The 25,651-nt window shown below is 40.0% G+C and overlaps 1 protein-coding gene across 1 annotated transcript in view; it reads right to left on the bottom strand.

The window, feature by feature from the left end:
• KYNU (kynureninase) overlaps positions 1 to 25,651 on the bottom strand; it is a 58,622-nt gene that overhangs the window by 19,666 nt on the left and 13,305 nt on the right. The window contains exons 4-10 of the mRNA XM_066553813.1: positions 21,467 to 21,549; positions 15,781 to 15,842; positions 14,356 to 14,427; positions 12,792 to 12,866; positions 11,328 to 11,474; positions 5,001 to 5,099; positions 4,150 to 4,223 (exon numbers count right to left, since the gene is read on the bottom strand). Coding sequence (XP_066409910.1) covers positions 4,150 to 4,223; positions 5,001 to 5,099; positions 11,328 to 11,474; positions 12,792 to 12,866; positions 14,356 to 14,427; positions 15,781 to 15,842; positions 21,467 to 21,549 — 612 coding nt within the window. The remainder of the gene's footprint in view (positions 1 to 4,149; positions 4,224 to 5,000; positions 5,100 to 11,327; positions 11,475 to 12,791; positions 12,867 to 14,355; positions 14,428 to 15,780; positions 15,843 to 21,466; positions 21,550 to 25,651) is intronic.

The raw sequence follows: 25,651 nt of genomic DNA, 5'->3' as shown, positions 1-25,651 counted from the left end.
TGCAGAGTAACCTCCTGCACAACAGTTACTGGAGAGAGAAGGTTTGCACTGGAGCAGGATGGGGATCCAGAGCACCTGGGGAAAATGGGAAGGGGAAAGTAGAAGGAGCTGGAGTAGCATATTTCTATTTATCTGACACCAGGGTTAGAGTTCACATCCCAAAAAAGCTGTGCAGCTCTCTATAAAGAAGTAGCAGGAAGCTATTTGTGCTCTGGCATTTTCATTGGCATCAAAATACCAGAAGGGGAAGTAGTATAAGAAAAAGAACTGATATCTCACCTCTATCTGTGAAGAAATTGCCTGAAGATGCCTTTTGTTCCTCAAAGGTAATATGAAATCGTTACCTTTTTGCTTCTTGCTCTTTTAAACTTTTTTTTTTATCCTATGGTAAAAGCCAACAAATCTTTGGACATCAACTGCTTCCTGCACATGCAGCATTTCTTCACATCACAGAAACTTTTCACTTTTAAACACTACCTGCTGCTAGTGTGGGCTAAAGTCTTGATAAATCCCTTCATTTTAAACACTGTACAGTTTTCATTTATTTAATCCTCTGCAAGGGTTTATCTATTATTTTCCTGACTGCCTTACATACATTTATTTCCCTTTCATCTGTTTAAATTGTGCCTTACTTTTACTTAGTTTACTGTCTCAGGGCTCTGCAAATTTGGTTCTTCCTGTCCCTTTCACCTCTTGGCAGCAGAGCTGAGCCTGCTGCCCATCTACAGCTGCAAACCCCCTGCTGGGAACACCTGACTGAAGCATCTTCTCCCCCAGGCGCTCACAAATATTCACATTTCATTACATCTAAATTGCTTGGGAATTCAAGTTATCCTTCTTATAAATGGAGAATTAGGGAGAGAGCAAAAAATTTCAAAAATTAAAATGGGAACTTTTCTGGAGCTCAAACAGCTAGACAAGCAAAATTTCAGTATTAGTAGGTCACTTCAGTGCTCTCTGTGTTGGAAACCTCCCCTCTGAAACTCTTACATGGAAACCTGGAGGCACAGACTCAGCCTGCATTGACCTGATGGTTTCAGTAGTATTTCATAGCTCTGCTCTCTCCAGGTCCTTTTCTTTTTATTTGAAACCCTCCCATAAAGAAAGCACTCTCACACAATTAGCCAGGAATATATTGCATTGTGATATATAGAGCAGGTATTAAAAAAGCTATTTGAGTATTAAGAGAGACTTCAAAGGAGGTGAGATCATGGGAGAATGGGGATAGATCATACCCATATATGTCAGATTGATTCCGTTTTTCTGCTCTAAGGACAAAGATGGGGACTAGCAAAGCGCTACCCCACATGCTTGGGTGGAGATGTTAATTGGGCTGGTTACAACATGTCACTTTTAGAGCCATGGCCCCTGCAGTGAGTTAGAGAACCACCCCAAGCTAAGCCAAGGTGTTTTTCAGGACTGCAGGGTGGTGTATGCAATGAAACAAAACAACAGCAGGACACAGGAGACTCTATCACCCTCAGCTTCCACCTGATCTAAAGGTCAAGCTCTGCCCTCAGACATAAATCCTTTCCCCAGATACTGAATTCCCAACTTTATAACTCTTGTGGGAAGCTTGCACTTCCATGAAGAAGAGTGGGACTGGTTTGCCTTTTGTCTGCTGGGACATGTCAAGGTATTGCTGATTTACATCAGGTCTGGCTTGTGGAGGTTTGCAGCGAGGCAGCCCAAGAGCAAAAAACAGCTCTGGCTCATGTAGTGATGGTAAGGCTATCAAATACTTTAACAATTCTATCCCAAGTTACTTTTTAAAAGAAAGCTGCAAATAAATGTTTTGTTGTTGGAGGGAGCAGCTGGAGAGGAACAAACCCAGTTTCTTAAACTGGGCATAAAACAAAGCATACCCACAAAATTAGAAATTAAACTAAAATACCTAAATTCTTTTGGTGATGTGCTGTAGCTGGGTTTGGGGGCTCTAAAAATTAAATTTTAGAATAAGTTCTTTTTGCCCCAGTAACATTTGTCTTGTACTCAGACGGTACAAGACAAATGTTCTGCCTCTCTGAATTACACTCAGAACACACATTTTCCCATTAAGACACAATAGATTATTTCCATATTAAAATAACTACCTAGTCGATAACTTGCAGGAAATATGAAGGATGAGATGAATTAGAAAAATTTATATAGGTGAGTAAAAAGTGACTCCCCTAAAACCAGCCACGAGTTAGGACAGTATTTCAGGCAGCTCACACGACAAAAGGGTGTCAGCTGGATTGGAATTTAATTCCCTGCTCATGCATGGGCTGAGGTGCACAGAAACAAGTGGCTGGTGCCTCTGTTCTTGACTGAAGTTGTGTGGCCACTGGGTGTCATCCTTGATTCAGATGACAGCCAGAAACTCTGCAGCTGCAGCGCAGAGCCTGCAACTTCCCGAGCAGTTAAATTCCACTCTATTTGATTGTACAACATACAGCAAATTGCTCTGCATTTAAATCAGCTATACAATTGAATACTTTGACATAGACAAATTCTCCTTTGTCTCAGTGCTTTATTTGGAGACCTGAAATGGCTGGTTGCTGCAGGAAAGAAAGAAAAGTAATGCAACGGGGGCATAGGAACTACAGACAATTTGATAAGTGATTATCAAATCTCGGGAAATATGAAATAACTATGATTAAATAATGCAGAGGGTCGATGCAGGAAGTTTGGAATTATATCTGTAATTTGTCCCCAGGCTGGAAAAGCCTATTCCATATAGGTAATTTCATTTAAGATATTCAGTATCCAGATTCAGTGCACAAATTAATGACTATGTATGAAGGAGCTGGTTCAGGGAAAACTAATCTAAACTCTCACCTACAATACCAAGCTAGTACCCTCAGAACAGTTCCAAAATGTCATCAAGGAGGAAAAAAGACTGAAGGTCCTTGATATTTAATTAATTCCACCTATAGCTATTCTGTAATTTTTCACATTTTTTTCCACTGTTCAGCCTCTTCCCAGTTCCCCACAACCAGGATCCATGGGAGCCACACAACCAGGTGTGGCCATGGGAGCAATGTCTGCACCTGGCAACAGGGGAGCAGGAAAAAGCCTTTCCAGAAGGAATATCCAGACATCCAGTAAGTTTTGCCCATGCTCACATATAAGGTTGGAATCAGCTCACAACAGGTCATATGTCATCCTAATGAGTTTTCTGTTATGGGTGACTGAAAAGAACTTATCAGCGTTATTTTGTTATCTCCTGGGAGTCTAGACAGTCTGAAACCAGCACACAGTGCAGCAAAGCTGCCTATTATAATATTATTTGTCTCTGGAACCTGATTTAGTTTGCGTTCTTCAAGCTAAAATAAAAGGAAGTGCCAGCAATTTCTCCAAGCATTACAGGCAGAAATGTTTACATTTGTCAGTGCATTAAAAGTATTTATGCCACTGTTCTTAACATACAGAGTATAGCCATAAAATGGCTTAAATAACAGGTATTTTTGTTAATGCAGCTAACCTCAGCTGATAGCTCAGCTTTCCATGGATTATACAGTCTTTCAGAACAGATCTCCATGTAATACTTCCTAGCTTTACCAGTGGATATAATTTTAATGAAAACATGCCACTACTAAAGAGCTATTAGGCACAGTGTCGAAACTGTCTTTGATTTTGTTCACCAACCAAAGACTTCAATGGTTATTTAAAATCCATTTTTAAAGGCAGATGTTAAATATTCTCTTTATATTAAGCAGCCTCATAGACATGATTTAGGATGCTTGTTTTTAATATTGCCAACACTCTCTTTTATGGTTCTATTTAGTTAAGAACTGATACCAGACTCAAAGGAGGAAATGCATTTTAGATGTGAGCATGTGCATTAGCAATTTCAAAATTTACCATAGTTAGTGTAAAGCAACCCATCTGAAGTAACAAAGTTAGATAACCAAATTGTCTAAAGGTTTACTACCCTTTTAATTGAAGCAATAAACCAGTAACAAATATTAACCCAATGAGTTTTTATTGAAATAGGAATTTTCTTCTGTTTCCATAAATATATGCATAGATGCACATACCCATATTCTATGGCTAAAAATCAACACAATTTCACTTTCAGATCTCAATTCTGAAAGGGAAGGTTCCTTCCCATTTAAACTTCACAGCACCTTTTATTTGGGAATTTATTATTAGAAAAATACTTACGCTGGTTTAATACTCTTGGAATGCTTTTCATGAATGTAGGCACCAGCAAGGCCTCCTGCTCCAGAATTTAAATACTGCAAAGAATAAATCAACATGTACATGTCGTGCTCATTATCTGTAAAGTATCACTTTCCTTCCCTCACCCTGATCTATAAAACAAACCAATTTTAACATTTCTAGTGGTTTCTAGATGGAGATCTTAGCATTCGTCACAAAGTGCTGATGGAGGTAAAAGCAGATATATTTTTTTCAGATTAGATTTAAAAGTATCTCTCTTGGCTTACATATGGTATTTGAAGTCTAAGAGGCCAGAAAATTGAAGTACATCTGAAACAGTTCCATATACATTTGCTATATATATATATATATATAATATATATACATAGCAAAGTCATCAAACAATTCATCTGACTATGTCTGACGTGTCTTAATCTCACTAGGAGTCAAAGGAACTAAAGATACCTCGCTCTGTGATCTGAAATTCTTAAAGTTGAGACAAGAGTATTCTATTATCTGGGGACCACTTCATAAAATATTATACCTGTGAGACCTTCTTGGTGTGAGAAATAAGAGAAGAGCCTCTGATTCCACATCCACAGGGCAGATGTTTAACCACCACCAGTATCCACTTCACATCCACAAGACCTTGTAGGTCATTGCCACTTTTTGGACCCCCTCATAACAGAGACACCATTAAAGTCAGTGTCCATCTCTTTGTTGTGGCGAATTCAGAGATTCAGCCAACTCTTGCTCAGCTGCTCAGGTGCAGCTCTTATTCACCTGATCCGTGTGCTGACCCATGAGATGAGTGACATTAGGGAAAGCAGTCTCCAACAATGGATCTGTTTTACCTTGTAGGAGCACCAGCAGGCAAAATCTACTCCCCAGTCATGCAAATGAAGCTCCACATTCCCAACAGCGTGAGCCAGGTCGAATCCAACAAGGCATCCCTGCAGGAAAGAGATGATTACTGGGTTACTTATTAAGATAATCATCACTGGGATTATTTTGAAAATAACTCCTTCAGAGCTTAACTTGCTCTCAGTATGTAGGCTACCTAGAGACTTTTTACAGAAGCAGAGAGTGATAGGATAAGCGTGAATGGATTTAAACTCAAAGAGGAGAGATTTAGGTTAGATGCTAGGAAGAAATATTTTTCTGTGAGGGTAGTGAGACACTGGAACAAGTTACTCAGAGAAAGTGTGGCTGCCTCATTCCTGGGAGTGTTCAAGGCCAGGTTGGATGGGGCTTGGAGCAACCTGGGATAGTGGAAGGTGTCCCTGCCCATGGCAGGGGGGTTGGGACAGGCCAATTCTTAAGGTCCCTTCCAACCCAAACCCTTCTATGATTAATCTATCAAGAACCATCTGTTCTCAGTGATTACTAGAAACAAGTTTTCTATGCCACAGATGCATGTAGAAATCACCAATTTTTCTGTGATTTGTCTTCAAGGATGCTTGGATAGGGTTTAGATTTCTGAGGTTTTGATTGTTCAGGGAACTGGAATCACTTGAAACAAGTATTGAGAACAAATGTATAAATACAAACACTTCATGTATGGCACAACAAACCCCAGGCAGAGACAAAGCAGTAATGGTCATAATGATGCCAGTTACCCATAAAAATTACATTCCAATATATATATTCATGCCCAAGGTGTCCCTGGTATTTAAATGAGAAGGACCTTGCTCTTTGGGAATCCAAATGGATGAGATAGCAGCTTATTCAATGCCTTGGTCTTTAAGAACTTTTATATTTGTCCTTAAAAAGAAGGAATCTGCCATTTCTCTGTTAAAAATCTTGTATTTGCCATAAGCACAATTTACACAGGACACTGAGAAAAAGTGGGGGGAACCCAATATCTAAGCACTGAGAGATTTCTAGATCTAAAAGTATGAGTTTTACACATGAAATAACCACTGGATGGCAGCATTTTTAAACTAAAAAGTTATTTCAATCTTTGCTATTTATTTAAGAGCAGAGAAATAAAACTGCTTTTTGTGCCTGGACTACAAATTAAATGCTATTTTACATTTTGCTTTTAAAACACAAACAGCTTGCTTGCAAGCAGCAGGGTAGGAATAAGAGTGAGAGCACAGGCTTCAGAAAAATCAACGTCCAATAATAAAACAAAGGGTTTTTTTAAGAATCTCCTGCTGTTTCTTGCATGGAGGGAATCTTAGCTAAATTATTTAAGCAGTACTTTGGTATATTTAATCTTCTGTATAAACTAGATAACAATTTGTTCAGAGCATTTAAAGAAGATGTGACACGTAAATTCTAATAGAGACATTTGTGAAGTTATCAGCTTGAAAAATTATTCCAAAACGATGGAAAGAAAACTCACTGCCATAGCATTTGCATGATCTAAATGTTGGAACTAGAGTCCCAATAAATAGCCATGGTGGCTTGATTACACAGGGACACAGAGAACTGAGGTAAGAGAAATCAACTGAAATGGTGAAGCTAATGCAGAGAGGCTGGGACACGCTGAATTCCTATGGGAATGCTCTCATCTGGGGATAAAATGGCTTTGGATCAGAGAAAAAAGCTTCAGCAAACCAAGCCAATTGCCAATGAATAAGGAGGTTGTCATAAGGTTTTAAGGCATTAACTTCAAAACTTCAGTTGACTGGATTTAAACCTTAACAGGTACGTACATCCCACACAAACTTTTGGAAGCAATTCTATGACAGATGCACTGGTTTCAGTGGAAACCAGGAATAACAGATGAGAGTCTTGCAGAATGCATGTATCTGTCTGTACATTGACAAAATTGAAATAAACAAACAAAAAAAAAAAAAAGGAATTTGCTCATAAAGAAAAAGCATGTAAGAAATTTAATTCTATAAATCATGTGCCAAAACCAGCTGTCCTTTCCCTGTCACTATGCAGTATACTATATAAAAAATTATGTTCAAACACATAACATCGAATTATGAAAATACAGTAGATGGGAGGTAGGAGGAGATAGCTTGGGACAATTGGATGCCCTCACAGTAATGAGGCTCCATAACCACCTCCACAGTGTGACTTTGGAATGGACAAAGGTTCTTGGGCACTTTTGCATCTGTGGCTGCAACAGATCAGCTTGAACAAAAAGGAAGGTTATTGGCATAACACCCATGGGGTCACCCATCCTCCTGAACTCCTTTAGCTGCTCCCCACCACTTTGAAACATGTTGGCAGATCCTACTGGGCAGTGTTTAACAATACCGAGGCACGGGAAACTCGGGTTCAGTGCTGGCAGGGTTCCTGCATCGTCTCAGAAACGCCCACTCGCACCAGTTTGTTCGAGTCGTCATCTGCAAGATGGGGTGTGCTGGTTTGCTTTCCCAGGGAGGTGTCTGGCACTTGAGTCACACAAACAGCAAATGTTTAGCCACACAGATTGCATGGAAAAAGTAAAACAAACTGAAGCAGCTCTCCCTGCACAAGCCACGCAGAACCAGGACTGCGTGGGAACGGCGCTTCCCCAGACTGGGGGGAAAACAGAGCTCTCCATCTGCTCCGGGCAAAGGAGAGGACATGTGCTCTCCCCTGCCTCTTCTGTTTTATTCTAACATCTAAAAGTCATTTCTGCCAAGTGTCTGGGTAGCTGCTGATAACCAGCAGGTAACAACTCAGCATGGACAATGACATTTGGAGAGAGGGAGAGAAATGACAGCTTCACGCCAGCAAAGCTGGGACATTTAGAAAGAGAGACAGGAAAAGAAATGAAGATGAAGGATCTTAAAGCTCTTCCTACTGGGACTCAAGAGATTAAAATATTTTACATAACAGTTCAGAGTCAGTGGAAAGTACGATATAACTTATGAAATTAAAATTGTATTTGAAAGGTAGAGCCTCCTAAAAGTCAGCCATTTCTTCACTTGTAGAAGAATAAAACAACTCAGCCTCCTCCATCCTCTAGAACAAGCTTGAAAGTATGAAACAAGGAAAACTGTTACATCCTCTTCAGCCTACCGATGAGTCTCTTGCACAATATGTAGTAATTTCGATTTATCTGAGAGACCTTAGATGGAAAAATAGCCTGAGGTAATTTTTCAAGCTTAATTTAGTTCATTTAATATTTAATGACTTAATGAAGCTGTCTATGTGCAGAGCTTTCACTCTGGGAGGAATCTTAATGTACGCAGAGAACTTAGGAAATTGGCTTAAAAAATGTAAAAGGAAATCAGTAACTTAATTCATAAATGATTGACCTCAAGAATCCTAGGACATTTTCCAGGCCTCCAGAGCTCACAGCTCAAATCTCTAGCCAAGCCCTGATAGGGCACAACACTGTGGGACTTTATTTTGACAGTACATTAAAAGAATTATTAAGAACATCTGTGTAGGACTTTTCTCTCTGACATACTGGCTGACAAGTGATTTTTTTCCCCTCTCTTCTTCTCAAATAGCATTTTCACCTTGTATTTTCCCCTTCTGACTCGTTTGCTTGTCAGTTCTCCCCAACCTATTTTCTGTTCAGGAGTGCAGGGTCATCCACCACCCTTCATTCCTGGGAACGAGAGCTTTGCATTTTTGCTACAAACATGACTTTTTCAGTCTTATCTGCTTATAAAAGAACTTTCAGCCTATCTGTGACAATATGTTGACTAGAAGACAATTCTGGATTCATCAGGTCCAGAAGCTCTTGAAGGAGATGTGGTAAGTCCAACTAAAGCCATGTATAGATACACAGACACTAATGACTCTGCTTCAGCAGTTGTTTTTGTTTTCCTCTAATCCAACAGCAGCTCCTAACCCCAGCTCTGGCCTGGGAAAAGATAAGAGGAGCCAACTCTTTTGAAACCCCCACATTTCAGGCATTTTGATAACTAGGAGCCTTGTGTCCAAGATAAGCAGCAGGGAGCAGAAATGCTTCTTACCAACAGAAACACTTCATGAATCTACGGTTTCGTGGCTGTTCATGTAAATATTTGTCATACGCAGACGTTGAAGTGTGGTGTAACAGTTTCTTACATGGAGGGTTTGTGTAAACATATAAACATCACTTAACCTGTGGGCAGAGTCTGTAAGGACACTGAGCTGAGTGTATCTGACAGGAGGGAAATAAAAACACGGCTGGCTCGTGCTTTTCAAGCCTTAAGGGTACTCAAACAGTTCTTCAGGTTGAATTAATTTTGCTTTTTTTGCTTTTTCAGTGTACTAATGATATTTTACTTCATTAATCTACCTGGATCTCAATCCTGCACACTCGAACCACTAGAAATTCAATTTGATTTTTTTTTTCTTCTCTCTTTTGAAAAATCTGTGGAAGAAGAGATTAATGTCTACATTATGTCATTTCTAACAGGCATTCAGATGGAAACAGGCCTTTGACATCTACCTGTTCCTGCTGGAATGCTGAATTGCTGTCACAAATTGCTCTGCTCTTCAGGAACATGATACAGTCTCTGGGTAAAGTGTGTGGTGGTTTTGTGTGCATCCCTGTGGAAGCCCATGGGGTTAATATTATTATTATTATTATTAACACCTGGGTTAATATTATTATTATTACTTGCACTGCCTTGCAGATATTTTAATCTTTCTCCATCAAGTCCTGGTTATCTCCTCAGATTTTATAAACATCAATCAATTTTCCCTCTCTGTAATAAGCTGTGAGTGACTACTCTCTCCCAGAACACCACTTTGGGGCAGTTTAGAGCTATCAGTGAAACCGCATCTCTTCCACATATCCAAGTCTGCAGCCCACAGTCCAGAGAGCATCTTTGGAGAGGTGATAAAGCAATGGATTTTTTTCCCAGGTTGTTCATCTTTATGGAAAGGAAGGAAGATTTCTCTCTCTCTTTCTCAGACACCTTTCAGACACACCACGGAGCGGCTTTCTGGGAAGCAGCACTGAAGACGTGTAGGTGTTGGCAGCTCTGCTGCCACCAGGAGAGAGAGAGAGTAGAGCAGTGGGTGGCACCATCCTGTTAATAACCTGTCTTCCCTTTCTAGCATTCCAGCACAGCGGAATTGTGATTTTCTGTGGTCAGCAAAGCGCTGGCAGACACTCCAGGAAAGCACCATGATGGAGTTGCTTTTGGAGCTCTTGCACAAACCCACTTCCCCTGCAGCTGACTCCCCACATTTCTATTCACCCTGCTTTTCTACATCCCTGTCAGAAGTTGGTTTTGTTTTGTGCTGTTTTTAACGCTGGGTTTTAACACCAGGTGCTGCTCTGTGAGAACATTCCCTTTTTACATCCCACGGGCCCTGCACTAGCTCTCACACCTGCTCTGCTCTCCCAGAGGGGACTTTTCCATCTCTTGCCATCAGCATAACTTACGCCCTGACGTCCAGAAAAAATTCCACTGCCAAACCTACGGCTACAGAAGATGTATAGTGTGCTGTGAGGTAGGAACCTCTCCAGTGAGTTAAACCATTAAAGATAAAGAGTTAGCTGGTCTGCCAAAAACCCAGTGATACCAAATAAGTTTACCCTTCAGTGGTTTAATCTTGTATGAGATAAGCTGCATCCAGTAAAAGGCTGCCAGCATGGAAAGTCTGGTGACCTCCTGTTGATAAGACAACTTAATTAAAAACTATTTTCTCCTGGATTCTGAAGGCAATTGAGATGGTTAAAGAGTTTTACAGCTATGTCCACAGAACACACTGCCTGCAAGCTCTGAAGGCTGAGTCATCACTAAAATACACTTGTCTTGTGATGTTGATGTGCTCCACATTGTGCCTGTCTCCAGAAAACTCATCAGTGGAGTCTGAGCACTGCTGGCTCCGTGGGGATCTCACCCCTCTGCTGAGGGGGGAGCAAAATCTGCCATAACACAGCTACAGGAAAGGAGGAAAATCATAAAAGACTCATGTTGAAAAAGTTCAGAAAAAGCTCAGAAATCTTACACAAACTAACTTTCAAAGACAGGTGAGAGCTGTGATTGCCTCCTCCTCCTCCTTCACTGAGGCTGTTGGTATTCTACCCTTCAAGAAAAGCCATGTCAAAGCTAATAGTCATGAATTACCTTTTCCAAAGAGTTTAACATTCATCTGCCTGAAAGATTGCTCCCACAGGGCTATTTCTTCATGCAGCACACAGTCCTCCAAAGGTCTGGGCACAGAGTGCTTTTACGTTTTACCAGAGACCTACAAATTTCTGTGGTTTGAACAACTGATTTTACAGAGAAAACTGATCTAAAATTAGCATGAAAAGGACACATCTGGAGCAGTCCTACCTTTTTTTGGCCAGCCCTTGTTATTCTAGGGATGTCAAACAACTGTCCTGTGTAGTACTGCACCCCACTGAACAGAATGACAGCAATAGAGTCCCCTTCCTTCTCAATAACAGACAGGATATCTTCAGTCCTCAAGGTCTCCTCCCCCTAAAAAAAAATTAAAGGACACATTTTACATCCACTGTGGCAGTAATGACATCGCCATTCCTTATTTCATAATCTATATTTTACCATGAAAGGAGATCAAAAGCAAACCTTTGTCTTGGTAATGATATACAAAGGTAGTGCTGTGAAGTAGCCTACGAGCAAGTAACCTCAAAAAAATAATCATTAGCAAGTGAAGCTTGGAGGTGCTTGTTATAAAATATCTATTCACTTCATGCTCTAACATGCTTCATATCCTTTAGTATTTCTGACAGTTTTAATTTACAGTCAAAAATTCCTGGTGCAAACAGAATATCGAATGATTTTTAAGTGGCATCTGAAATTTGTGACACCCACAAGATTTGAAAGTTGTCTATCAGCTTCACTCTTTACTTTTCTGATAAACTTGGTATCCCACAGGAAGCTATTATAAACCTGACATATTCATATTTCAAAAACAATGTCTCACATCATCAAAAGTACAAAAATCCCCAAACCTGTGGTCATTAAATATAGAAGAACTTCAACCACAAGAAAAAAAGAATCAACCTCATTTTTGATTCTTTACAGGAAAATTACTGCCCCATCTTCCTCCTGTCTTCCTAGCAAGGGATCTTGTAAAACATACCACCACCTAGGGATCAATTAGGCTGTGAAAACCTAGAATTAAATTAGACTTGTTACTGAAAAAAGCTTGGGCAAGATGGTTGAATTGCAAGGGACTGTTATTATCTCAACAATCTCTGCAAATCTAGCAAGCGTTCAGGAGTGGGCTCTTTACTCACAAGATGACTCAGATTTCAGAAGCAAAAGGTCACCCTGGGTTTATAGTTGGGTGACAAAGTTCTTAATGCTGCAGAAGTGAAGCGAGGCAGCATTTCAAATTAATCTGAATTGCATATTACTGAGAGCAGACCTTTCCCTCAGCCCGTGCTGATGCAGACACAGTGCTGCTCGTGCTATGGCAATCTCTTAGCTCAGGACGTTCAAAGGACACTGGGAATTCTCAATGAGTCAAAAGCATATTTTGCAGGTGACTCAGGATGCTGCTAGTTTTTTTTTGGAAACAGGAAAAATAGAGAGAATGGCTTTTGTGTTGTTTTTGTTGTTCTTCTGGGAAAGTTAACTATTGAATCAGCAATTATAAAATGGGGTCTAATGTCAAAAATATGCACGGAAAGACATCTGTTTATGATTCATAAAGTTTATCTACATTTTAATGCACAGATTGCAACTTCTACACTAGAATATTTGAGAATATTCACATGAAAGGTGTTTCTGCCCTTGGCAGTAAGCAGAAGTGACAGGTTCCTCACCAACCTGCCTTGGCTGCAGCAGGACCATGCTCCTCTCCACATCCAGCCCATGCAGTCGGAGCTGGGACTCCACAGCATACTGGAAGAGAATTCCATGCAGACAGCATTAACTCAAATACATGAAAAACAACTACAAGGAAAAAAAGGACAAACACATCAGAACTTGAGAAAGCTGTTCAGATGCCTTGCCTTTCACTAAAAGTAATGCTTGAAAGTATAATCCAACTCCACTGAGAAATTCACAGATTTCCTCTGGATTAAAAAAGATATGAATTTAATTCTTGTGAGAATTAATTTAATTCCTTTGCAAGGATAAAGTCAAAGCCTGAATCCCACAGGATAAATCCATGGAGCAGAATGAGAGTGGAGATAGGGCCCTGAGCAACCCATCCAGTGGGTGGCATCCCTGCCCATGGCAGGAGGGTGGGAACATGAACTTCAAGACCTTTCCAACCTAAACCATTCCATGGTTCTGTGGTGTGATGGATGCACCTCACCAGGGACCAGAAAGCCAAGCCTGCAGGGATCACAGCCAAGGAGGACTGAGCATCCCTTCTCCAGGAGCCCTGGGTACCCACATGCCCTGCTGCCAACACAAACGAGGTTTGGCCAGCACAGACATCCTGCCCTGTGACATTCTCACCTCTTCTATTTGCTGCTCAGCTGGAGGGAAATAAGAGCTTTAAACTCTCAAGCTATTTAAAAAATTCTATCTGCCAATTTTATTGATAAATAATGGTCCTGGAGATCAAATAACAATCATCAAATAATAGTATAAAAGAGTTTAAAATTTCACGACAGGAACTGAAGCAATGATAGTTGCAGAAATTATTACTGAAGTGCCATAGAAATTTAAGAGGATGGAGTGTAAATGTACAAGTGCATGTGGAACAAATGTGGGATTAATCTGAACATTACTTAGAATAAAAGCAATTTGAGGTGTATACATCTGTGCCAGCATCTTCATTACAAATAAACCTGTTAGTAGCTCCAGTCACTTTTATTGCACCTCAGAGATCAAATTTGTTATAAATTTCCAGGAGTTTACGGTGCTGATGATAAAGTAGCAGTGCCCCACAAACCCAAAGATTAATTTGCTCAAAGCTCTGATGCACAGGCTATTGTCTCTTATTTTACAGCAGACAAATTATGTTTGAACTAGTAATCTAAAGTGCTAAGAACAAACATTTCCATCTCTGTCTGGGGATATATAAGTGTTAATGTTGTGAGTTTGTATTGATTTGGTTTCATAAAGTAAAACAGCAACAAGAATTAATAAAACATTTACAACTTTAGTTGATTTAGGCCAGTAGTTTGCTCGATGTCTTTAAAAAGACTAATAAATCAATGCACCCATTCATTCTTTTCCTCATGAAACACTTCTTATTTGAACAAAAGGAATAAAGCTATGATCTGTAAAGTATGCTGAGCTGAAAAGTTTCTGACAGATTTTTTTATTGTAATCTTACTTGGACAAGATGAGCTAATAAATATTCAAATCGTACTACCGATATTCTTTGGAAAAATATGATTAATAATACAAATATGGTGAAATATTAATTTCTTACATGGTCAGATGGAAAGGCTCTTGCTTCTAGAAGAATTTTATAGCGTCTTGGAGTAGGCTTAAAGAAAGATAGCTGTTAAGGGGGAAAAAAAATAGAAAGAAATATTGAAATTTATCTAAGCAGAGATGAGAAAGATGCTCCCAGCATATAACTTAATAAAGACTGCTTTACTGTCATGCAGACCTACAGAGAATCCCTGAGAAATTACAAATATTTTTTTGTCCATATAACATTTATCAAAGCAGGAAAGTGTTATAATACTGAATTTCACATATCCATAACAAAGCCACCAAAACCCAGCAGTGAAAACTTGCACTTACAGGAATCAATGGCAAAGCTTTGTCTGCAGCCAGGCAAGCTGGGATTTCACCCAGCTCCATCCAGCAATCAAAAGCAGCAGCTGGAGAGTGGCAGGCAGTGAAAAAGAATTAGATTTACATCTCTGCCCTTAAACTTTAGTTATGGAATCATCCCTTACTCCAAAACAAGGTTGACCAAAGACCTGATCTCAGCACCTGCAGGTGGGTGATCTTTTCTTCTCAGGTCCTGGCAAGCTGGGCTGGCCACCGTGCCAGGAGGACAATGAAGACTTACAAGCCCTCCTGCTCAATTTAGCTTGGGTTACACAACCCTCTGCATGGTCTGTGTAGTCCAGAAATTCACATTTAATTCAGGGCAGAGTAGCCACCTGAATTGACTGTACTGAGCCTAGCCTGCTCCACGTTCATTAATTTTAAAAGGTCCAGAGGAGAAGATAAATTTAAAAAGGTCTAGATCCAAGTGATAAACCTTGTTGTGAGAACCACACAAAGGGGAGTTTCACATCTACACTCAGTGGAACCAAATCTTTGGAAATACTGGAGAACCAGAGACAGGCTCTATGCAGACACAGGGACACCTGAGCATAAATAAGAACACATTTATGGTCACTATGCCATGCAAGTCAAAAATGCACATTTTAGGCACATATAAAATAGCATAATTCTAAGTGTCATCTCTTGTATGCAGCTGCATTTTAAGCTTGACTGATATTACAGCTTTGTCTTGCTCACAAGCTTGTTGAGCTCCTGTTTCCTTAACTTTGAAATTGGCCATGGAATTGAAATTTGAGAAGCTACTTGTAAATGTTTCTTCAATAATAAGATTTCCTCTGGCAACTGACATACAACACACATGAGAAAAGCTGAAACTTCCCTTCCAGAGTCCTTGAAAATATTTCTTTGTCCAGCTTTCCTGCTTAGTATTGAGTCAGGCCTGGTCTTGCACATACATTATTCAAGATACAACTCCCAAGGCTTAAAAACTTAATCTGTCACCCAGTGCTGTCTCTGTGAGGTCCTCAGAAAACACTTTGCTTATACACACACAAAGAAAGGAGAAAAATACTTGTCAACACAAGATCAAATATTCATCGTAAAGACATACCATCTGAAGGTGCAAGTTAACAGTCAGCCCATTCATTAAGGCTATTTCTTGTCTTTTGGCCCCTGAAAAATTAAAAAGATAAAAAAGTCTGAAAAATGGTTGAGTTTTTCTTTAAAATTTCAGAGAAATAGAACAGAGAGCAGAGAGCAGTAGTGAGAAAGCAAAAGCATGAATTCAGTCAATGTCTCTCCAAAGCCTGGAAAGGAAACAAATGTTTGAGGTGTCATCAGAGTGAAATAAAAAGATTTCTTATCTGACTCTCTACGCTGCACTGGCAGGAAAATATTTATTTTTTTCAGGTCAGACACAGAAAACAAAAAAAAAAACAAACAAACAAAAAAAAACCAGCTAAATCTTTTCATTTCCCAGCAAACCACCAGTGGATTTATTATCCTGAATACCTCAGACAAGTGAGGTCACAAAGACTGTATGTAAAGCAAGACTTGAAGACTTATTTTTGTCAGAAGTTCATATGTAACACAAGTGAGAAAGCATATTGAGATAATCAACTGTTGTAAGTGGTTACTGTAATGTCCAGATAAATCTCATCCCTAATTAAAAAATGAAATAAGCAAAATTGACCTATTGGATATAACAGACCATTATTAATGTATAAGCTTCACAAGAAGCCATACCCACATTGCTCCAAGGAGGATAATAACAGATGCCTTTGGACTACAGCTAATCACGGGCAGAGCTAATTAGTAACAACTAATGGTTGTTAGCAAGTATTTAGTAACAAACTCTCCAGCATTTGTCAAGCCCTGGTGAAAGGTTTTAGGTAGGATGGGGAATTGTGTGTTGGGCAGCACCAAGGTATGGAGAAAATCAATTCCTGTTTCCTTCTGGTGTGCTTGGTGTCTGTTCTTGAAAAAGAGAAATTCATTCTTGAGCCAAATCAATATTTTCAGAGTCTTCTTCAGATGGGAGATGTGTTCATGCACCTTGTCCTGATCCTCACTCAGCCACAGAATCACCAAATGTGGAGAGAGGTTGCAGAGAGGAAGGGATGAAGAGAAATGTAAGGAGGCAGGGAGGGCAGCAGCCACTTTTGGAATCAATAAAGAGGAAAGAAAAGCTGATTTGGGGATATAAAAGGGTAAGGGGAGCCACAAGAAAAGGAAAGCTGAACCCTGAATTTCTCCTGTCCCTGTCTTACACTGCCACCATATCCTGAACAGTTTAAATTCACAGAGTGATTGCTATGTCAGTGTAGAAAAAAAGATATAACCATGGGTTCAACCCAATGTAGGTAAATATAACCAAAGAACAATGGAAATCTATAATTATCATTAATTCACACATTCCTCCCAAGCAGGCCTCAGCTTCTGCCAGCCCAGGAAAAGCCAAGCACCATTCTCATTGAGGCGTTCAAGGACATTTGCACTTGTTGCTGAAATCTCCAGGTTTTGGACAGAAGGATTTGGAAAACAGGTGTTAATGACTGGGAATGATCAGTCCAGGGGATGAGCCACACAAAAATGAATAAGCTCCCTCTTCCTTCAGACACCAGGAACATCATCAAATTTGTGGGAAGAAATATATAGAGGACTTTCTTCATAGGGAAAAATAAGCTTTTTTCTTCACTTAAACTCCTCTTCTTTGCTTTCTTTTCTTCCCTCTGATAGCATTGCATCCTAAGGCTCCTTGCTGCTGGAAGAGGTCACCTTGGGATTGTTCTATTGCAGATCCAGGAGACAGCTAGAGAGAGTGATTGCAGCTCAAAACAGTATTATTTGCAGTCTTAATATTTCTATGGAACTCTTGAGGCTGAAAAAAGGGACAGGATCAAGAAATGGCATTGTTCTTATTTGTCCCTCTGCTCCTTCTGTGAAATCTGTGGCTTTCACAGCAAATTCTGCACGAGCAAACCCCTGCCTGCTGTACTGATTCTGTATGAAACAAATGGTTAATCTGTAGATCACTTTTAGCTGCATGTTAGCATCCCAAATTAAATATGACACTACATTTGTCATGTAAGTCTTGGTCTTCGGTAAATTATATATTTATTAAAAGCCTTCCATTATTGAATTTCATGCCCACAAAAAAAAACCTCATCCATGTCATTGGAAAATGGTTATCCTTTATAACCCGCACTGCATTTCAGAAAACAACCTTTCCATGATCCAATTAACCTATTACAATATTCAAAGACCCAGCACACGGGAGACAAAATTATGTTTGCCTTCCTTATTTCCTAACTTTATACCATATCTCCAGGACAGGCTAAAACCTGTATGTTCTGCATGATAAATCTCCTCTTTAATAAAAGGAAGCAGCGTTTGCAAAGTACAACTTCAGAGACAATTATGATTGCGTTAGGCAGACACTGCCATCCTTCTCTTCTCTGACTGCCAGGGAAGTCTGATCCTCGCTGGAGTAAGTAAAAAGCATTTTGTACAATGATTGGAAAAAGGCTAAGAGCCCCAATTTCGAAAACAGTTTGGTTATTTCAAATAATCCTTATCACTCAAAGTCACTCCAAATCTGCTCAGCGTTCAGTCTTCCCTCAACAGAGACCTGCCCGTGCCCATCGTAGAGCAGCAGCCGCACAGTTAATCTTGTTCCATCAGAAGGTGATCCTGCCAAGGTTGTAATGTTTTAATAAAGTCTGGTAGGAGAGGCAGAGATTGCCTTCACTGCCTTCAGCCACTTGGTGTGAGCACAGGAAAAAAGGTTTGGCCTGCACTGACCTTGACTCTTCATTTCACAACGTATTTACTACTGTAACTTTCATTGAACAAGAAAATGTGACTGCCTTTAATAAGCAAGGTGCTCATGCACTGTAAACCATTAAGCAGACAAAAGGTGTTTTACAGTCCTTGGTCCATTCCCGAATAAGTTTTAGTTGCTACCATGGCTTAGGGTGAGAAATGACAATTCTTCCTCCCCCTCCAAAGCACATTCAATACTGAATAAAAAACACAGTAAAATTCTGTTCTTGTTCTTACATTAAAGTCAATAAGAAAGTAAATTCAGAATTCATTCAGCTACGTACTCGTACATAATCAATATTATTCTTTATTGGAAAACAGTATTTAAGCATAAATTGTGAGGGCTGGAACTTTAAGATCCCTTCCAACCTAAATCACTTCATGAATCTGTGGAATGCTACATTGAAAAGAACATTTTAACATAGTTTTTTTCCCCCTCCATTTACCCTTTTAGCCTCTTCACCATAGCCTACAATTTTAAAAATTGGAATTTACTATGATACATCCATTATTTGGGAAATATTAATTCATCTGCTTTCTAAGAATCACTCAGCTGTGTCCTGAAAAAGAGCCATGAGGATATTTTCTAAACAAACCCTGCACACAAATTTGAGGGCCAGTTGTGAGCCTAGACCACATTTTACAATTTAATCGAAAAGCCCCAAAAATTCTGGAGAACAGAATCCAAACCATGTTTTTTATCTTTGAGAAAAACAACAGGAAGCACTTCCCAATAAAGAAATAATTTTAAAAACATAGTATTAGGTTAGTGTTAGGGTGACTTCAGTTGTAATTTTTAATTGAAAATTTTAGAATATTTGTTTACCATGAAGAAAATCATATTAAGTTCACTGTGGTTAAGACATGGTGATGTAAAAGCACTGGTGTCACATGGAGCTTGGTAAATAAAAGGAAAGTAAGGAGATGGATGAGCAATTAGATGAAATTTAAGCGAAGCTCTCATTTCCATCTCCTTACACCTGCAGTGCATCTTGCAGTTAAATTAGTATTAAAATAGGGACTAAGTTGGCAGCCTCTAAAAGACAGATGGATAAGGGTAAAAGGGTCCCAGCCTCGTTCTCTGCTTTCTGCAGTGACTCTTAACCCACAGCTGAGGCCAGAGGGGCCCTGGCAGGGACAGTGGCAGCAGGTCAGGGCTCAGCCTGCCTCAGGGCTCCACATTCTGCTAACAAAGCACAGGCAAACAGCCACAGAGGTGATGCAGAGAAAGATGATAACTCAGAAGCTTCCAGCTCTCCTTTGGGGAATCTTGGCTCTCTCTCTCTCTCCTGGTTATGTGAAGAACATCAGTGGTCATACCTTGATTACTAATTGGGGTGCCTGGGAATATTTGGGAATAATTGTCTGCCTGCTAAGATAAAGTCAAGGTTTCCAGTTGAAAATTCCAAGGCACCTTTCCACATCTTCCCTGTTGTACCCTGACAGAACAAGAATATCCACTGGCCAAGGGAGATGGGTCATACTGGAGAAACCCCTAAATCAGCTGCGTTCAGCATTTCAACACCCTCCACTCCCTTTATATTTCCACATTTTTGTGTCTTATGATGCTTAACAGAGGAGGGTGCTGAGCTTGTCCTTGAATGTAATGAAAGCAAGAGAAGTAACTTCTTAACCTCCTGAGCAGCACCAGGTACAATAATAGCAACTTACAAAAATCAGAACCCCCAATCTACATTTTTAGATTTTTAATTCATTCTGCATATAGGATTTCTCTACACAGCTCAATGATGCCCAGTGTAACCACACTCATGTTATCTCAGAATTTACATCATGGATAGGCCAACTACAACAATAATTTATTGCATTTGTTCTGCTCCAATAATAACACCCACTATTTTAGCTATTTGGAAACTTCATAAAGAATTCAGAGAGGGATTTTATTTATAAGTTTATAAATAAACTTGTCATGAAACATTCTTTAATGTGTCTGCTCCCAATTGTTCCAGTCCTATTTGCTTTTCTTGAAGGAGAAAGCCCATAATTTTCTCATTGAACACTTGTCTGCAGTTGGAAGAGAAATTACGATAAATTACAATATCTAGAATACAGCAGGTCAACATAAGGGCAATATTTTCCCTTAGTGATGGCACAAATGAAGGCCTGATAATTCAGTTCTGATAGTCACTATTGAGAGTTGCCTTTGACACCTACATTGAAATATGGGCCAGGTCTCCCCAAAATCTACTAACCTAGCCTTGACAACAGCTGGGAGGGTTGGGGGGAAAAAGACCAAGGCCAAGATTATTTCTCTTCCCCCTTCATAGAGAACTCTGAAGGAAATCCCAGTGAAAGATTATTTCAGCAGCTACACAGAGTAAGAGGTGATAGAGGAGATTTGCATTCCTACTCAGCTGACTGCTTTCATGGCAAATTCACCAGGAGGAGTCTCCAGGGCTCCTCAGTCTCTGGAATAACCAGAAGCACTTCCTGCCCAAGTCCTGCAGCACTGCAGGCTCCTCAAGGGGACAGCAGGGTCATGGGAACTCATCAATAGCAGGTCCTGCCCAATTATCTGCTCCACTGCCATAAGCAGCTCTCAAAGATGAGTCTGGATTTAGTTGCAGGGAAAAGAGGAAAACCAGAAAATGTCTAGATAGAAATAATTTATCAAAGGGGAAGGTTCATAATTTTACTTCTGAAAGAGTGACTGAGACTCTGCAATACCAAGTGCCCTTTAAAAGGGCTTCATGTGTTAGTCCAAGTGGTTTATGATGCTCCAAGAAACCCTCTGCTGCAACTAGTTCTGTTATATACACATCACACACATTCATCCCCTAAAATACTCAAAGCCTTCAAATAAAACGTTAGCCAATGCACAAGAAAACCTGCTTTCAAACATAAGAATAAAAGGAACTAAATTCTGCCTACAAAGTTTCAGGTCTTTGAGTCTTAAAGAAACTAGATTTGGTTTTATTTCTGGAGAAAGGTTTTGCCCTGCACGTCACACCTACCAACCAGCTCAGCCATCAGGTCCAGGAGGCACTCGTCTGCCAAAGCCCACGGGCGCTGGCCATTGAAATGGCCATGGACACCTCTGAAAAGGAATGGAAAAATGATGAAAAGGTGTGGTATTCTATTTGGATCAGTCCTAAGAATCACTTCAGATTTGGACATTCCACATTTGGAGGACGAGACTTGCCTAAGCTGAGCACAACCCTTTTCTCATCCCGTTAAACCTCAGAGCAAAGGCAATTTATTGGTTTATGACAGGATTTCAGTTGCTTGAAAATTATTTATTTTGGCTCACAAAATTCCTCTAGAAATTCATCAGTAAAGATGATATCTTTTTCACATGCCCCCTGGCTATATGGGCTCTGGAAGGCTCTGGGGACAGGAAAGCTGGGACAAGGCATCCCAGTGTGAGATGGCACCTGCTAAGCCAGGCTGACATCACTGCACAGACAGCAGAGCTCACCCCACAGACTTCCACAACCTGCATTCCTGGCTGGCCATTAGATGGTGCAGAGGATGATAGACTGAAATACTGCCTTGCTCACAGGCAGGAATCTTTCTTGTCAGAAACAATTTCCACCCTCTTGCATCTCCTGTCTGAGCTCACTCCTCTGCACAAACCAGAGGGTGCTTCATGCAGGGGCAGGTGCTTCCCTGCATCAACAGAGCTGCTGGCTAATTCTTATTGGTTCTCTTCTCCCTGAAAAGTTGTCCTAGAGCTCAGTGTGCATAAAGCTTTTTGGGTTGACAAAAGCTATTTTAAAACATTGTGTTGCAAACTGATCCTGTCTACAGGGATCATATGGTCACCTTAAACTCAAGTGTTCTGCTACTCTGAGGTGACAGATGTATAAATTCAGTTCTGTATTAAGTGGTCTGAACTAAATTTTCCTTCAGTTATGACAGAGAAGAAAACTTTTAAGTTTTCTTATATATCTGCCATGCATATATAAATAAAAAGTTGCCTATTTTCTTAAAGATGCAGAGTGTAGAGTACAGATTTAAATGCAAATGGAGGCAGATTGAGAAAAGTAATAATGGTGCTAATCCAGGGAAACATTGCTCTGGGCTCCCATCTCACACTGGATGATTTTCATATTTGCTGAGCACCATGGGGTACTTGTGGAGTTGGAAACACCAGGCTGCATGAGGCTGAGTATAAAACTGTTTCAAAATAAGGACAAAGCCAGTAGGAAGCTGGGTAGAGAACAGAAGAAGCCCTAAAAGCTTTGATATAAGAAAAAAGGGAAAAAAAGAAAAGTAGTAAACCTTTTAAAGAAGAACCATCCCACAACGTTCACTCAAAATCACAGGAGGACAGCTGCAGATTAAGACCTGAGACAGGAGGATGCATGAGCCACTACCCCATCCTCAAGGCTATTTAAAAGATTGATTTTCCCTATCCACCTCATACTTTTCCTTCTCAGGTAGAATATCAGTCTCTTGCAAAAATTACCTGGGCGTTTACAGTCAGACCCTTTTTGATTGACTTGGGTCTAATTCACACCTCATAGAGATACCTCCAAAAAAGAACTACAATCCTAAAAAAATAGGGGAGCTGATGCTTTTAAAAAACTCAGTTGTATTAACCATGTTGAGCTTCTCATCCTTACAAAACCCCATTTAATCTTGGGCTAGATTAGAGTAACAGCTGAAGGAGTGCAAAGGTACAGCTGAACATCTCTTACAGATAAAACAGCGTCCCACGCTCAACAAGTCCAATCCCACATCGACAAGGAGGACCCTGCTCCTCAGTTTGGATGAGGTCCTGGTACAGCAGCTGACTGCTTTCCTCCATTTTACAATTGCTCTCTGATGAGTCCTCGAGAGCAGAGAGCAGGCAGTGTGAAATAACCCTCATTTACAAGAGCATTTCATAGATGAGGAATAAAGGCAGTGGGTAGGGAGGGGAGAAAATGCTGTGAGGGGCAGGAATAGTGCTGAAATTTCCTCCCTTCTGTCAGCCCACAATGCAGCTGCATTCCCTGAAGACAGGGGGTATATGTTTCACAAACAGCAAGACATTTATTGGTAATTTCCTGTCTTATTCTTAACTGTAATAGAGTGATCGAGGGACTTTAGGATTATAAAGACTGTTAAAATAAAACCCCCAAAGATTTTCAGTAGCTCCCAGCCTGAGGGAATCTGTATTTCTGAAAGAGGATAGCAAATATAATAAGATGGGAAAAATAAGTCCTAACTACCTATGGGATTCTCTTTCATTAGCTTTCCCTGATTTTATAGCCATTAGTGTCATCCTAATGGGAATTTACTAATGAAAGTTCTCTCTATCAGCACACAGGACTATCAAAATTTCAGAATAAATTTCCAAGTTATCATGAAAACAGTTGTGAGATTTTGGTCATGAGAATGTTTTATTTTGAGAAGAAAACATGGACATTTAACCATATTGAAAGAAGGGAGAGGCAGCATTTATTATTATTATTCTTATTATTATTATGGCCCAGCTTACAGCTTGCCTCCCTCTTGATGGCAAATATAAATGCCAAGAGACAAAAATTATTGCCTCTAAAATGGTAGTTAAAAGCATATTCTTGGACCCTTTTTTTTATTTTAATCACATGAAACTCTGTAGACTTTGCTGATGGCACAATACATCCTATTACATTTAGGTTGTAAAATTCTATGCTGTGCCTCAGAGAATTTATATCTCTGTATATTATGCCACCCCTCTCTCAGCTCTGGTAGGCACTGGGGGTAATAATCTTTAAGGACACAAGTGCAGTGCTCCTGGCATTCCCCTCATACATGGAGAGCCTTTTCCTCCCCTGCACCCCAGGTAGCAAAAGAGATTTAAATTGAGGTATCCAAATTAATGAATAACAAACTTCACCCATCAAATCGCAGAGCATCAGACAAACAGATATTTCTTCAACTTCTATGAGGGTTTCTCATTGTGCAAATTAATTTTTAGTCAGTTACCATTTTATTTTCTGTTTGGCAGGAAATCACAATTCCACGTTTTATTCGCTGAGGTCTGGTTGATTTAAAGCTTGCTAGGGGAGCTAGAAACACATTTTTTGAGATGATCCCAGGGTTTCAAAGGCGGTGAGAAAAGGAATTTAAATTAATTGCCATCTTCAGGAATTTTCTGCGCTCATCCAAATCTTAGTCAAGTGCAAATTTCCTTCTTGCTCCTTTGCCAAAAATGATGCAAGGTATTTAATGAGCCAGTACAGACTCTTAAGTTGGACCAAGGTTTCAAGCAAAGAAACAGCCAAAAAAGGGGAAGACATATCAAAAGAAAAAGAACTGTATGGACCAGCAGATTAAAGAAAAAACTAAAAATTCCAGGGCATTAAAAGATGAATTTTCAGCTCTACCACACAACCTGGTGAAAGGCAGAGTCCTGAGAATGGCAGGAGAGGTGGGGATGTCCAACAGGGCTTGGCCAAGCTGCACTCCTGTTTGCAGCCTTCTCACATCTTGCAGAATTAGTTCAGCACACAGACCCAAAGATACCTTCTGACTTGCTGAAAATTGTCTTTGCTACTCCAAGTGTTATGTTATAAAGCCTTCCTCAAACTGGGAGGTTGTTAATATCCTATGTCCATGTCAGCCTCTTGCCAGACCACTTCAATGCTTAGAAGAATAGATATGTTTTATTTCTCTATATATGTTTTATTTCAATTTATTAATTCCTTGTTTATATTTACTATGCCAACATGCTTTTCATATAAGTGGTTCCTTCCCTCCCCTACACTGATACATCCACAGAGAACAATCCTTTTCCCTTTCAGTCTTAATTTTGCTCTACAGCTCCAGTCCTCAGGACTTGCGTGCAGCAGGTTCCCCACTCCCCAGTCACCCTGCCAGCCCTTCACAGGAGCACTACTGGCTACAGCAGGCTCCCTTCTGTTTTAATTGTTCCACTTTAATGAGTTATTCAGACGAGAGACATTGCCTGCTGCAGTGAGTATGCTCACACACAGTAATGATTCTATAAAATATTTTAATTACTTAACTGGTTCTGGCAGGGCAGAGGGGAAAACAAGGCACTGCAAAGCATCTCTTGGCCTTCCTCCAACCAAAAAAGTCCCTTGAAGTTTGGACTTTTAAAACATTGGGTTATTGGCTACTCTAGGCTAAACATGAGGGAACAACTCTTCATCCCTTTTTACCCCTTATTCAATAAATCTTGGATTTAGCTGAAATCATAACTG

The sequence above is a fragment of the Molothrus aeneus genome, chromosome 7 (genome assembly GCF_037042795.1).
Source record: "Molothrus aeneus isolate 106 chromosome 7, BPBGC_Maene_1.0, whole genome shotgun sequence".
NCBI classification, from domain to species: Eukaryota; Metazoa; Chordata; class Aves; order Passeriformes; family Icteridae; genus Molothrus; species Molothrus aeneus.
Note: the sequence above shows the minus strand (reverse complement) of the source record. Positions and strands in the feature narration are given on the sequence as shown.